General features: G+C 35.9%; 1 protein-coding gene across 3 annotated transcripts in view; it reads right to left on the bottom strand.

Moving 5' to 3' along the window:
- The window catches only part of kalrnb (kalirin RhoGEF kinase b), a 90,563-nt gene that overhangs the window by 4,070 nt on the left and 73,653 nt on the right, over positions 1-12,840 (bottom strand). For all 3 annotated transcript variants that reach the window (XM_056266981.1, XM_056266982.1, XM_056266983.1), the window contains 11 exons: positions 9,144-9,421; positions 8,735-8,848; positions 7,219-7,325; positions 7,009-7,075; positions 6,517-6,620; positions 5,484-5,553; positions 5,318-5,404; positions 5,146-5,238; positions 1,773-1,823; positions 1,578-1,655; positions 279-464 (listed from right to left, as the gene is read on the bottom strand). In XM_056266981.1, coding sequence (XP_056122956.1) covers positions 279-464; positions 1,578-1,655; positions 1,773-1,823; positions 5,146-5,238; positions 5,318-5,404; positions 5,484-5,553; positions 6,517-6,620; positions 7,009-7,075; positions 7,219-7,325; positions 8,735-8,848; positions 9,144-9,421 — 1,235 coding nt within the window. The remainder of the gene's footprint in view (positions 1-278; positions 465-1,577; positions 1,656-1,772; positions 1,824-5,145; positions 5,239-5,317; positions 5,405-5,483; positions 5,554-6,516; positions 6,621-7,008; positions 7,076-7,218; positions 7,326-8,734; positions 8,849-9,143; positions 9,422-12,840) is intronic.

Below are 12,840 nucleotides of genomic sequence, written 5' to 3'. Positions count from 1 at the left end.
TGGATGCAGCAAAATCGCTAACATAAATGGACAACTTTAAAAGGTGATTTTCTCAATGTTTCGATTTTTTTTCAACCTCAGATTCCAGATTTTCAAATAGTTGTATCTCGGCCAAACATTGTCCTATCCTAACAAACAATACATCAATGGAAAGCTTATTTATTCAGCTTTCAGACGATGCATAGATCTCAATTTAAAAAAAATGACCCTTGTGACTGTTTTTGTGGTCCAGGGTCACATTTATTTACTCAACTTGGATCAACTTGTGCTGAATGTACCTTGATGCTCTTTTTAAACTGGTACCCTGGTGTAGATGAGCCTTTCCGAAGCAGCTCGCTGAAGATGACGATCTGTTCGAAGAGGAACACTCTGCGCTCTTTACTGCGGGACAGAACGCCAGAGTCCTGCTCTGTCACAAAGAACGTGTCCTGCTGCAATAACTTTCCCTGAGCTGTCAACTTCCCCTGTGCAAAGAAACACAAGCCATCCTGAGCACTCATCCGAGCACGCACTTCTGTTTCTGTGATCTTCTAGATCAAGTCAAGATACCTGCATTTTTTGGGAGCGGTTGTAGACTGCATTTAGCTGCAGTGTGTACATGGCCTGTCTTTGTGACTTTATATGCCATCTTTAGGTAGCAGTTTACTCTTTTTGGATGCAGTTTGTGCAATTTTTCTGAAATTCCTCTCGATATAAAATAACAGCAGTTTTCTGCCCCAATTATTTGGAACTTCATTCGTTTGTTAGTTAGTCTATTACATCATGTGCTGCACAGCACACAGTTCAAAACAGTTCAAAGTCAGTTCAGTTGACGGACGCCACATTTTATCATAGTTTTGTTTCTAAACATATGTATACACTTTTGTAGCAATATTTACATGTGTAAAAGTATGTATTCTAAACTCACATTTTACTAATGGATTTCTGTTGTAAATAAAGTATGTTAAAGGGATAGTTCACCCAAAAATGAAAATTCTGTCATCATTTACATCATTTCTTTCTTCTATTGAACACAAAAGAAGATATTTTGAAGAATGTCGGTAAACCAGACAGTTCATGGTAGCCATTGAAGCCATTCTTCAAAATATCTTCTTTCATGTTCAACAGAAGAAAGAAACTCATACATGTTTGGAACAACTAGAGGGTGAGTAAATGATGACCGAATTTTCATTTTTGGGTGAACTATCCCTTTAATGTTACTATTACTACTGTATGTTACTGAAGTCTAGCCTCAAAGCTTACAGCTGATTGGTCCGTTGTTAGTGAATATTCTAAGGTGACGTAGTGCTTTAGCGCTTCCAGTTTATAGAGATTCAAGTTTCCACTATGCTTCCAATATAAACCTGATGTTCGGATTATAATAATACTATATAATTATACTATTAGATGCATCATGCTGATTTGTGAAATAATAACTGTCAGTCTAAATTTGAAGCATTTATTGCTTCTGGCAGTCAACCAAATGTAATTCATCTCTGCACATATATTTGTAATTATAATAATTACAGTTACAATAAATACAAATTAGCAGTTTATTTTCCTGAAGTGTTTCTGTTCTCGGTGAGAGGTGAGTTTACCTCGTAGCCCTGCAATCGTCCAAGATTCATCATGTCGTTACATTGTTTGGGCACCAGGGACATCAGCTCAACTGCTTTCTTCAGGACAGAAATCACAGAGCAGCAATGTCAATACAGCACTGGACACTTCAAACAGACGCGTATGAGATGTAGAGAATTTATTTAGGTTCATAAAGAATTGCTTAGGCCACCTACCTCTAACTCTTTACAGTCCAGACCTGCTTTAGTGCTGTACTTCAAAAAGTCCTTCAAGTCACAAATAAAGCAAAGACAAGCAACTTAAAATAGGATAATAATTTGACCATACAGCAATGTTGTTTTTGTTAACTAAAACTAAAAATATATTTTAAAAAATACACATTTAAATAAAATAAACGTTAACTCAAATAAAATATTAAAAACTTTACTTCAGTTAGCAACATTCATAATTTCTGTTTAGCATCGAAATTACTCAAACTACAACTGAAATAAACTCAATTTTAATATTAATAGACAAAGTATTAATAAATGGTATATTAATGATACTAAAATGGTATATTATAATGGTATATTAATGATACTAAAATAACACTGCCATATGGTAAAATAATAATAATAATAATATGAGTAGTAATACCTTTAGAAAAATGTACAATTGTAGTCATAGTTTTACTTGGGCATTGTGTGTGTGTCTGTTTTTGCTAAAATCTCTTTTGCCATCTCTCACACTCTTAAAGGGATAGTTCACTTTTAAATTCATTTTTGGTATGTTTTAGTTTACCTCAAGGGCATCCAAGATGTAGGTGTCTTTGTTTCCACAGTAGTTTCAATTTTGATATTTTTAGGTCAAACCGTTCTTGTCTGTCAGTCATATAATGCAGGTCTATGGTCACCACCTCAAAGAGCATGCACAGAGAAGCCCAAATTAAACATGATTTAATGACTCGTAAATGTAAGTACACATTGATGGCCTAAGACACGAAACGAGCGGTTTGTGTGAGAAAACGAACAGTATTTATATCGTTTTTACCTCTTGTAAACATAAGACGTCTCGCACGTGACGTACACGAGCGAGAGATCACTTCTGGCGCTTGCCGGAAAAGACCAAAGCGCCCGCGCCCTCAGATCACTTGGACGTGGCTGTGTTTACAAGAGGTAAAAACGATATAAATACTGTTCGTTTTCTCACTCAAACTGCTCGTTTCGTGTCTTAGGCCATCAATGTGTACTTACATTTACGAGTCATTAAATCATGTTTAATTTGGACTTCTCTGTGCATGCTCTTTGAGGTGGTGACCATAGACCTGCATTATATGACTGACAGACAAGAACGGTTTGACCTAAAAATATCAAAATTGAAACTACCGCGGAAACAAAGACACCTACATCTTGGATGTTCTTGAGGTAAGCTAAAACATACCAAAAATTAATTTCAAAGTGAACTATCCCTTTAAGAATGGAAGAGGGGGGATAGACAAAACTGACTTTTGTTTTTAAATTACCCATCAAAAAAAGAAAAACAGGAACACTGTAATAAACTGTAATAGACTGAATTAGGAGACAATTCAGAGTGAATTATGAATGCGTAATTGTTCCTTCAGGGCTTGCCGTAGAGAGTATATGTTTATGCGCAGCTTTAGCGAGAAAGGGATTTACATTCAATAAACACACACTGTTCTGACTCTGCCTCTTATTTTATTAGTCCCTTAAGTGAATAAGAACCTGACAAAATCCCTCTGTAAACAATAACCATGTGCTAACGCCCACCCGCTGCGCTGAGAGACGTGTGTGTGGGTACAGACTCCCTGATTCCACAACAATGTAAATGAGGCTTGAAAATCAAAGTGTGATGCTGACATAAGGTTTTCTGGGAGTTTTTAGTGTGCTGCTATGTTGTGGCTAGGGTATTCTGGATTGTTGCTGAGTCAAATGTCTGTATTATTATGGTTCCTAAATACACAGCCATTTAAAAGTCTGAGGTCAGTAAGATTTGTTTTTCCAAAGAAATGAATACTTTTATTCAGCAAGGACTCAATAAACTCATCAAAAGCGACAGACATTAAATTTTTTTTTTTTTTTTTTTGCACCAAAGAAAAAAATGAATTATGGTTTCCACAAAGAAATTAAGCAGCACAACTGTTTTCAACATTGATAATAATGAGAAATGTTTTTTGAGAAAAAAAAATCAGCATATTAGAACAATTTCTGAAGGATCAGACTGGAGTGAAGATGCTGAAAATTCAGCTTTGCCATCGCGGAAATAAATTAAATTAAAATAAATTATTAAAATATAAAACAGTTCTTTCAAATTGTAATAGTTTTACATAATATTAATGTTTTTACTGTATTTTTGATCAAATAAATGCAGCCTTGGTGAGCAGAAGAGACTTTAACGCAACAACATTAAAAAAAAAACAACGTACTGACCCCAGATTTTTGAACGGTAGTATATGGCTCAGTTTAACCCCAATGTTACTGTCAACGGGTCGGACAATGTTTTGGCCCAAAGAGGCAATTTTTTGGGGGGGGGGGGGTTTTGGGGGGGGGGGGGGGGGGGGGGTTAATGCATTTTTCCAAAAGAGCCACAGCAAAAAAATAATATTATATTATATATATATACAAAGAAAAAATGTATTTCTTTTCAATTAAATTTAAATAATAGTACATTTATTACAATTATTAGGTCCACAGACAACTAAAAACAAACAAATATGCAACAAACAATAAATAAGGGCTTCCACTGAGAGGTTGAGTTTACCAACTGAGTTGCATAAGTACTTACGGTCGGAAGTGTACATGAATACTCACCAAGGTGGTCATTTTGACATATTCTGTGGCTACTATGCTTGTCTGTGTTCCGCTCCCCAGACAGATGTGGGCCCAGATCCGGCCCACATCTGGGCCGTGTGGAATCCACGTGTACCAGATGTGGGCCGGATCTGAGCCGACACCATGTTGCTGTCTGGGTCGGAGCGTGCGAACAGAAAGTATCCTGTCAGTAGCTTTCGTGGCTTTTTTATATTTCTTTTTAATATCAATCTTATCCCATTTACTATCTCAACGTCCAATACACTTAGCAACGTTCAACCAATAGCGTGCCTCATTCACATGTTTTGGACAGTCACGGAAACAATGCACGTTGAATAAACAGTAGCTTTAGCGTTTGAGGGGAAAAATGTGAAACGGCGACAGAAAACGTGACAATTGGAGTGAAGAAGAGACTGTTTCATTCTTACCTTTATAGTCCGAAAAGTCCATTCAGGACAAACTTGATAGTACAGCTGTCAGTATATAATGAGGATGCGCAAAGTTGGTAATCATTTGTGCAAACATATTGTGTACAGCGTTTGTCCAATTAGTGACACTGACACCGCAAATATGCAAATAAGGACGTTAACCAAACCATGAAAGTACAGTGTGAAACGTCAGTTTATGAATACCAAGGATTGATTGTTAACCTCAGGTAAATTATGAGGATTTCTGTTTACCCGGGGTTTAGAATGACCCAGATCTAACTGTTTCAAGTGAGAAAAGCCCTTATGTTTAGTGTATAAGTCTCATCATGACTGTGTAATTCAGTGGCTAATACCTTGAGCAGGAGCTGGTATTTGGTGATCCTCTGGATGGGTTTGATCAGGTAATCACTGATGGACAGTCTGGAGTTTATCTCCTGCTGCACCTCCTGACAGAAACTCCAAGAACATCAGCAAACAAGCACTTTACTTCAGGAGACAGAACTGAGCTGCTCAAATCACACTCACCTCGAAGAATCCGTCATATTCGGCCACAACAAACTCTGAGCGGGGCTTGTTCTGACAGTAGATGACATACATGTGTAACCTTCTCTCCTGCATAATAGAGGATGACATTCAGAATGATGTTTACTAAAACACACAAACACACAAGAGTTTATTCTGTCGAACTCACATGTTTGATAAACAGCTCGGCCAGTCTGTCGTGGTCCTGCAGACATTTCTCCAGTTCACCGAGGAAGAACCTTTAAAAATAAGAACAGAAAACATTTTGTGATGTGTATAAACTCCCCTCATTCAAACTGAATAAGATTCTCATCAGAAATTCAGTCCGTTTCCTTCTTCAGTGTGCGTTATTGTTGATATATCAACAAGGAAATTTAATGCATACGTTTTGCATGCTGATTATTTTTATTTGGTATCAAAAATGACAATCTAGAAAAAGACACCATATTATGAAAATAGTGTGAAAGACTGTGGCAACATTGTAGAGTGAATACACATTACAGTTTGAAAGTTTGGGGTCGGTAAGATTTTTTTTACTGAACAAAAAAACAAAACAATATAACAGTAATATTGTGAAATAGTATTACAATTGAAAATAACTGTATTCTATTTTAATATATTGAAAAAAATTAATTTATTCCTGTGATGGCAAAGCTGAATTTTCAGCATCATTACTCCAGTCTTCAGTGTCACATGATCCTTCAGAAATCATTCTGATATGCTGATTTGCTGCTCAAGAAACATTTATTATTATCAATGTTGAAAACAGTTATGCTGCTTAATAGTTGATGAAGTTATGAATCTTTTCACGATTCTTTGATGAATAGAAAGATCAAAAGAACAGCATTAAATTAATTTAATACAAATCTTTTGTTACATTAAAAATGCATTTTTTTATATTAAAAAAATTATTAATTTCTTTCCTAAAAAAATCTACTGAAATCTTACTGACCTCAAACTTCTGAACAGTAGTATACCAAATATATCAAATTCTATTATTTTATAAATCAACACTACACAAAAAGGATTTTTTTTGTACTTTGTAGTTCTTATTTAATGAGATTTTTTTTTTTCCTGTTAGTTCCTTTAAATAAAGAGTATTTGAGTGCCTTTATTAAATTAAGTTATTAGTTTTTGACCAGCTGCAAAAAATATTTCTAGCCCAGCATTAGGTTTTGTTTAAGAAAATAGCTGTGGTTTACTCTTTATGCCAGTCGTAGATTTGATGAATGTTCCCGAATACGATCTTATCCTTCCCCGTCATGTCCTCCGGAATACCTTTTTCCCCAATCCTTTTCATAAAGTCCTGGGGAATAATGAGAAAAACAGACATTTGGAAACTCTACTTAATAATAAATGTTCCTCTGTGGTTCATTTTAGGAAAAGTCTTATCAATAACCCCTTTGCACTGTATATGGTTCTCTGGAGAAAAAACTGTTCTTGATGTCACATTATACTCAATGTTTTTCAGATCACTGTAATCATTTTTGTCCTGCAAGTAATATATAAGGTGACTAATGCAAATCAGCTTTTTGGATTGTGAACAAAAGTATCACAGAGAGGTTTAACCAAATGTTGAAAATGTGCTGTGTCATGACAGGACATCTAAATTTGTAACATGAAACATCTTGTAACATGAAACGGATAACATATGTGCACCTTTCTGAATGATTTTGTTGTTATCTGTCACATACCTCAATTATGACACCCAGATCCTTCACATAGTCTCTCTCTGTCTGCACCATTTCATTTAACACAAACCTGTAGATAGTAGAAATACGAGAGATATCAGAATACGCCATAACATCAACATGTTTCAACTAGTACTGTATACTAAGATTTGCATCTTTATTTGTTGTTTAATTCATTTGTTCAGGCTTTGAGCAGGTCAGATGAGTACTTACATTCGCCCTCTCATGGCCTTGTTCTTCTGCTCTGTTTCTGGGTCTCTGTGCGCCTGATCAGACGGGGAGACGCTACCCAACACTGGGAAAGAGCCAGGCTCTGGAGTCTGAAAGAGAGAAAGTGAAAGAGGGCGAGAGAGATAAGAATCAAAACTGAAAGGGAACGCACAAACAATGAGGACAAAGTGTGTAAAGAAATGCATTTTGCTATTTGCAAACCCAAATGAATTATTTCTTCTATGAACAAGATGTTCAAACTGGTTAGGTGAACTAAATTAAATTATTCATTTAAAGATCAAAAAAAAAAAAAAGTCATGAGTTTACTGAAGAAAGTGAAGGAATATCAGAGGGTTGGTGAATTGATGAAAAGCTAACAAATAATTAAATAATTAAAATTTAAGTTCATTTTAAACTGTAAAATAAACAATGAGTGACAACCGCATTCTACAACCAAACGAACCCCTGAATAATGCAGGTAGTGACAACCGCGTTTACAAAAATTCAAAAACAAACTGAACAACTATTGTTAATGACGTATTTAACTGCGTCATTAAAAGACTCATTCGTGCAGAATGTTGCTATGGTTACCGAGCTATCAATCATAGTGAGCACAAGCAATAAGTTATTGGCTGCAGTTCACTAACAACAAGGATTCTGAATTCTACATATAGACACAAAACTGAAGCACACACTTAGAATAAACAGAACGATAATGTTCACTGGTGTGGACGCTAATATAGTTATTGTTCTAGCTATCTTCAGATAAAAAAAATATTTTGAGTGTTTTTTGATTGATATCAATCGAAATAAACACTTACTAAAAAGAGGACATTTTATTTGTTTACCTGCAAGTCATGTGACCATTAGCTAACATCAGAGAACTGTGAACATCTGAATGTGTTTCTGAATTATTGAAATGACTGTGATCATGCGTTTTAAAGGTCATCAGCAAAGTAAATCCTGCGATGTTTTTTATATTTTTTATTTTTTATAAAAATGTATGTATATGTAAAATTGCATAAAATTACAAAAAAAAAAAACTAGTAAACGCTGCTGTGAGGCTGTTTCTAATACAGCGGCTGTGGGAGTGCCGGTAAAGTTGACATCTTTCTCTCTTCTGACTGCCGTTATCAATCTCTCTCTATTTCCCCCTCTTTTTGAAGTTGTGAAAACACTATTGTGGAGTTTTTCTTTTGCTATCTGAGCAAATGGGAACACAAAAAATATATATTTAATGTATTATCTCATTTAGTCTACCCAACTAACACTTCTGAGAAACCCGGAAATGTGAAAAGGCGCAATTAACATAAATAAGTTATGTTAAAGGAGTTTGGCTGATAAAAAAAAAACATGGTTTAGAACAAGATGAGAGTGAGTAAATGATGACAAAGTTTTCATTTTTGGGTAAACTGCTCCTTTAACAAAAAGGATTAAGGATGCAAAAAAAAAAAAAAAAAAAACAAGAAAAGAAAAGGAAAAAACAACAATAAAAAATTAACGAAAGTCTGTGTTTCACCTTCTCCTCCTGAGCGGAGGAGTCCTTAATGATCTCCATGGGGGGAGGGAGGGGTGTGTGGGGCTCGTCTTCAGCCTCTTCTTCTCCTCCGCTGTTCACTCCTCGTCTTCCTCTCTTTGGAGAAAGAGTCATTCCCATTTAAATAAAAACCGCTACCCTTGAGCCAACAGGAATCTATCATTCATGACTTCTAACAGCAGGCACGCTCCTCATCAAACATGCACCTATACAGGAAGCTCTTTTACAAAGATTTGTAGGTTACTACACTAAAATATGTTAGGTGTGTTACCAGATAAAAGGAGAAAGCATTTCTGCACATCGTTTGGTATGTGGTATTATTACCGCTGGAATGTTGAAACACTGCAGTCTGATGTTAGAACATTTCCTAAATAGTTAATGGTTGTCGTACCTCTTCGGTGCTGTCTTGGTGTGACGGCCCCAGTTCTACACTTTTGCGTCCGTCTCGTTTACGTTGCTTATTGTTGGGTTTTTTAGCGTTAGCGTTGTCGCCCTTGCCGTGGCTGAGACGCCGTACGGGGCTGGTGAGCCATTTTTTTAATGTGTTTCCAGTAGTTCCAGAGCGTTTGGGTCCCGGAGAACCGGTTGGCAAAGAAGTCACCGATGTCTGTGGCTGCAGTGATGCGGAGGACTCCGATTTGACCTCTGAACTTCCCACAGGATAGTTTTCTGTTGAATAAAAATGACAGAGAAATTATATAGAGGTATTGACCATGCAGAAATCCTACAATGGAATTAATAGACAACCAATAAAAAGTAAACACAATTCTGACAAACACAATTCTGATTGGGGTCAGTAAGATTTCTTTTAAATAAATTAATATTTTTATTCAGCAAGAATACATTAAGTTAATAAAATTGGCATCAGTGTTATTTTAGTATAATTAGATAGCCTATACTACTCTACAGATACTATACTACAGATAACTACATTATTTTGTTTAATAATGATTTGTATAATAAAGAAATTTTCTTCTAGAATGATCCTTTTTATCAAGCTTGTATGTTTATGTTTAGTTATTTCACTTTAATGGCAATGACAATTACCTATTAATTGTCTTTAAAATGAAATTACTGAACTTAAATATACGAGCTTGATAAAAATGCTCATTTTAGAAGAAAATTTCAGATGGCACTTAGAGGCTTTTGCATCTGAAGTCTTCATATACATATATATATTCCATTTCAAAGTCTTTGGAACATTATCTTCATCAAAAAATCCTGAAAAAATGTATTACAGTTTCCACAGAAATATTAAACAAATCTTTTAGTGGCTTTCGCCATGTATAAATTCTACAATGGATGTAACAGATAACCAATAAAGGCAATCACAATTTTGACATAATATATAACCTAAGAAATCGGCATGTAATATACAACCTCAGAACATTTAGACCATGCCACTTAACCCCTGAAAATTTGCATAATATATAGAACATTAAAAAAGTCCTTATACCAGCTCAGAGATGTTCACTGCAGCCGAAACATCAAAAACCCGCAGAACCAAATCCAACCGCTGAAAGCCAAGAAACTGAGCGCAATGTTGGACATCAGCCTCTCTGAGGTGAAAGGAAAAGCAATCGTCTAGTCTATAGGCCACTAGTTGGTATAGCTGACAATTGTAGAGTGAAAAAACCAGCTTGACCTGATCTGAGCATAAAGGCCTTCTGTGACTCCACATAGCACACATCACAACAAAGGCAAACTGCACGTAACAGCACGTGGAATTTAACAGAAAAATGTACTTGTCCTTAAAATTGTAAAATCGAATATTTAGTCACCTATTAAACTATCCTACTGAAGTACATAACAGTTAAACATTTCGTGTTAGCATAAAACTGGTGTAATAGATCTGCTAAATTCCCAGTCTTTCAACTCATGTTATGACTGGCAAAAGAGGTAAAGCCAGTTGCTTTCTTTCACTTGGTATCCAGAATACCACAAAGGCACATGGAAGGGATGCTAGATAACTCCTAGGTGTTTTATTCAGAAAGGAAAGCTTAAATTGATCAAAACTGACAATAGAGACTTTTCCATTGTTACAAAAAATATCCTACTTGAAATAAATGCTGTTTTCAACATTTCAATAATAAGAAATGTTTCTTGAGCTTCAAATCAGCACATGATTTCTGAAGGACACTGAAGACTGGAGTAATGATGCTGAAAATTCAGCTTTGCCATAACAGGAATAAAATTACAGTTTAAAATATATTAAAATTGCAGAGAATTATATTTCACTATATTCCGTTTTTTACTGTATTTGTAGGTTTTCAGGTTTGGTGAGCGCAAGAGACTTTTTTCCAAAAATAAAAAAAGGGTGGTGTAAATTTTACAGTGTTTCGTGCTGCATCTTGCAGATTAATGCTTGCAAAATGTGGTAAGAAAAGCAATTGGATTGCATTTAAATATCCTGGCTATCCATACCGTCCTCAAATAATCCTTCAAAATTCTGAGTTACAAAGCTGCTACAAACTGCTAAATTGACTGCAAACTAAAACCAGGAATTACATCAGAAACACAAAACAGAACAGAAGTTTATCCTCCTGGACATCTATTCCCTCCTCATAGAAACAATGTAGACAACTTTACAGCTCAAACAACATTCTTCCCCCCCTGGAGGAATTCATGTAAGTGCTTTAACTAAATTATGAGCTTTAGGTTTGTGCTTTTTAAAACCCACCAGTACCACCGCCATGGCTTCCACTGTAAGAGTATTTGCATTTTATCTGTTTTTAGGATCTAAGGGATGAGTCAAAATGATTTTCTGTGCTAATTAACAGCGTCCATAGATATTTGTGTAAGTAGCAAATAACCAGGAATCCTTAGAGGATGGGCTGAGATAACAAACCTGATGCCTCATGCCCACTGCTGTCTGCTTCAGTGCAGATCATTAACTCAATGCTGGTTCAGAGACACTGCAATACTGAGTTACCGTAGACATTGCGTAAGTGACTTCCCATGGGGTGAGAATGGGACAAAGGTCACTTCCTTATTACGAGTTTCTTCAAAGAGCCATTTACCCCCATCCACCCCTTGAAACTTCCCCGCCAAAACCCCCTCCCAGGTATTGACCAATGAGATCTCGCCCTGCTTGTCCTGACAGCCTCAGGGAGGATCCACGCTGATCACGTGCGGGGATAATGCTCCTTTGTTAGAGTTATGCTTAATTTCCTTAAGTTTCACTGCTGTCATTACAACAGGCGCCTGATGGTTAAACATTCCAACATTAGCAACAGACAAACTGAATCTTCACACTGCTACTATTTATCTAAATTTCTCTCTCAATATCAGATGAGACACCCACCTGAAATAACCAGTCACCCACACTCGTGCACAAGTTGCTGATGCTACATTCTATCCAGAACAAAAACAACAAAAAGAAGGACTAAAAGTCCTGTAGAAAATGCAGGAACAAATGTATTGTGTTCACACTTTGTAGGGTGAGCAGCAGCAGTACTCCAGTACTCCAATTATTGTTGGATCTCAAACTAAAAACAAAAACAGGAAAAAATATGAATCTATTAAAATTTTAACATTGACCAATGCTAAAGAATACTTAATTAATGTGACACTGTAGTAATGACTATTTTAATATAGTAAGGTTACCTAACAGTGAACAATTCAGTTGTTACCATATTGATTAATCTTGGTTAACATTTGTGAATAAACATACAACTGTTCTCTGTTAGTTCATGTTAGCTCAGGTCCATTAAATAATATTAACAGATATAACCTCTGCTTCACGTCGGGGTCCTGATCACCCTGTCGGGGTTTATTCTGCGATAACAACCAGTTGGATGTACATTATCCATTCCATATATCTATGCAATGTATGTAAATACATAAATATGGCATTATTCACAATATAACCCAGGCATAAAATCTGATACAAAAGTCGGTCAATAAGTGTGCAGTGTCATCAATCTGTCCAATAAGAGGTTCTTGTTAAAAAAAAAGTTCGAAGACCCCTGATCCTAATTCACACAGCCAATTGCTAAGAGCCAAAATGTGCAGAACCTTCAAAGAGCATGTTATCCTTAAAAAAAAAAGGGCAAGAAATGATCAAACAGAGCAGAGAACTTGATTTG

The sequence above is a fragment of the Rhinichthys klamathensis genome, unplaced genomic scaffold (genome assembly GCF_029890125.1).
Source record: "Rhinichthys klamathensis goyatoka isolate OS25496 unplaced genomic scaffold, OSU_Roscu_1.1 h1tg000254l_1, whole genome shotgun sequence".
Classification (NCBI taxonomy): domain Eukaryota; kingdom Metazoa; phylum Chordata; class Actinopteri; order Cypriniformes; family Leuciscidae; genus Rhinichthys; species Rhinichthys klamathensis.
Note: the sequence above shows the minus strand (reverse complement) of the source record. Positions and strands in the feature narration are given on the sequence as shown.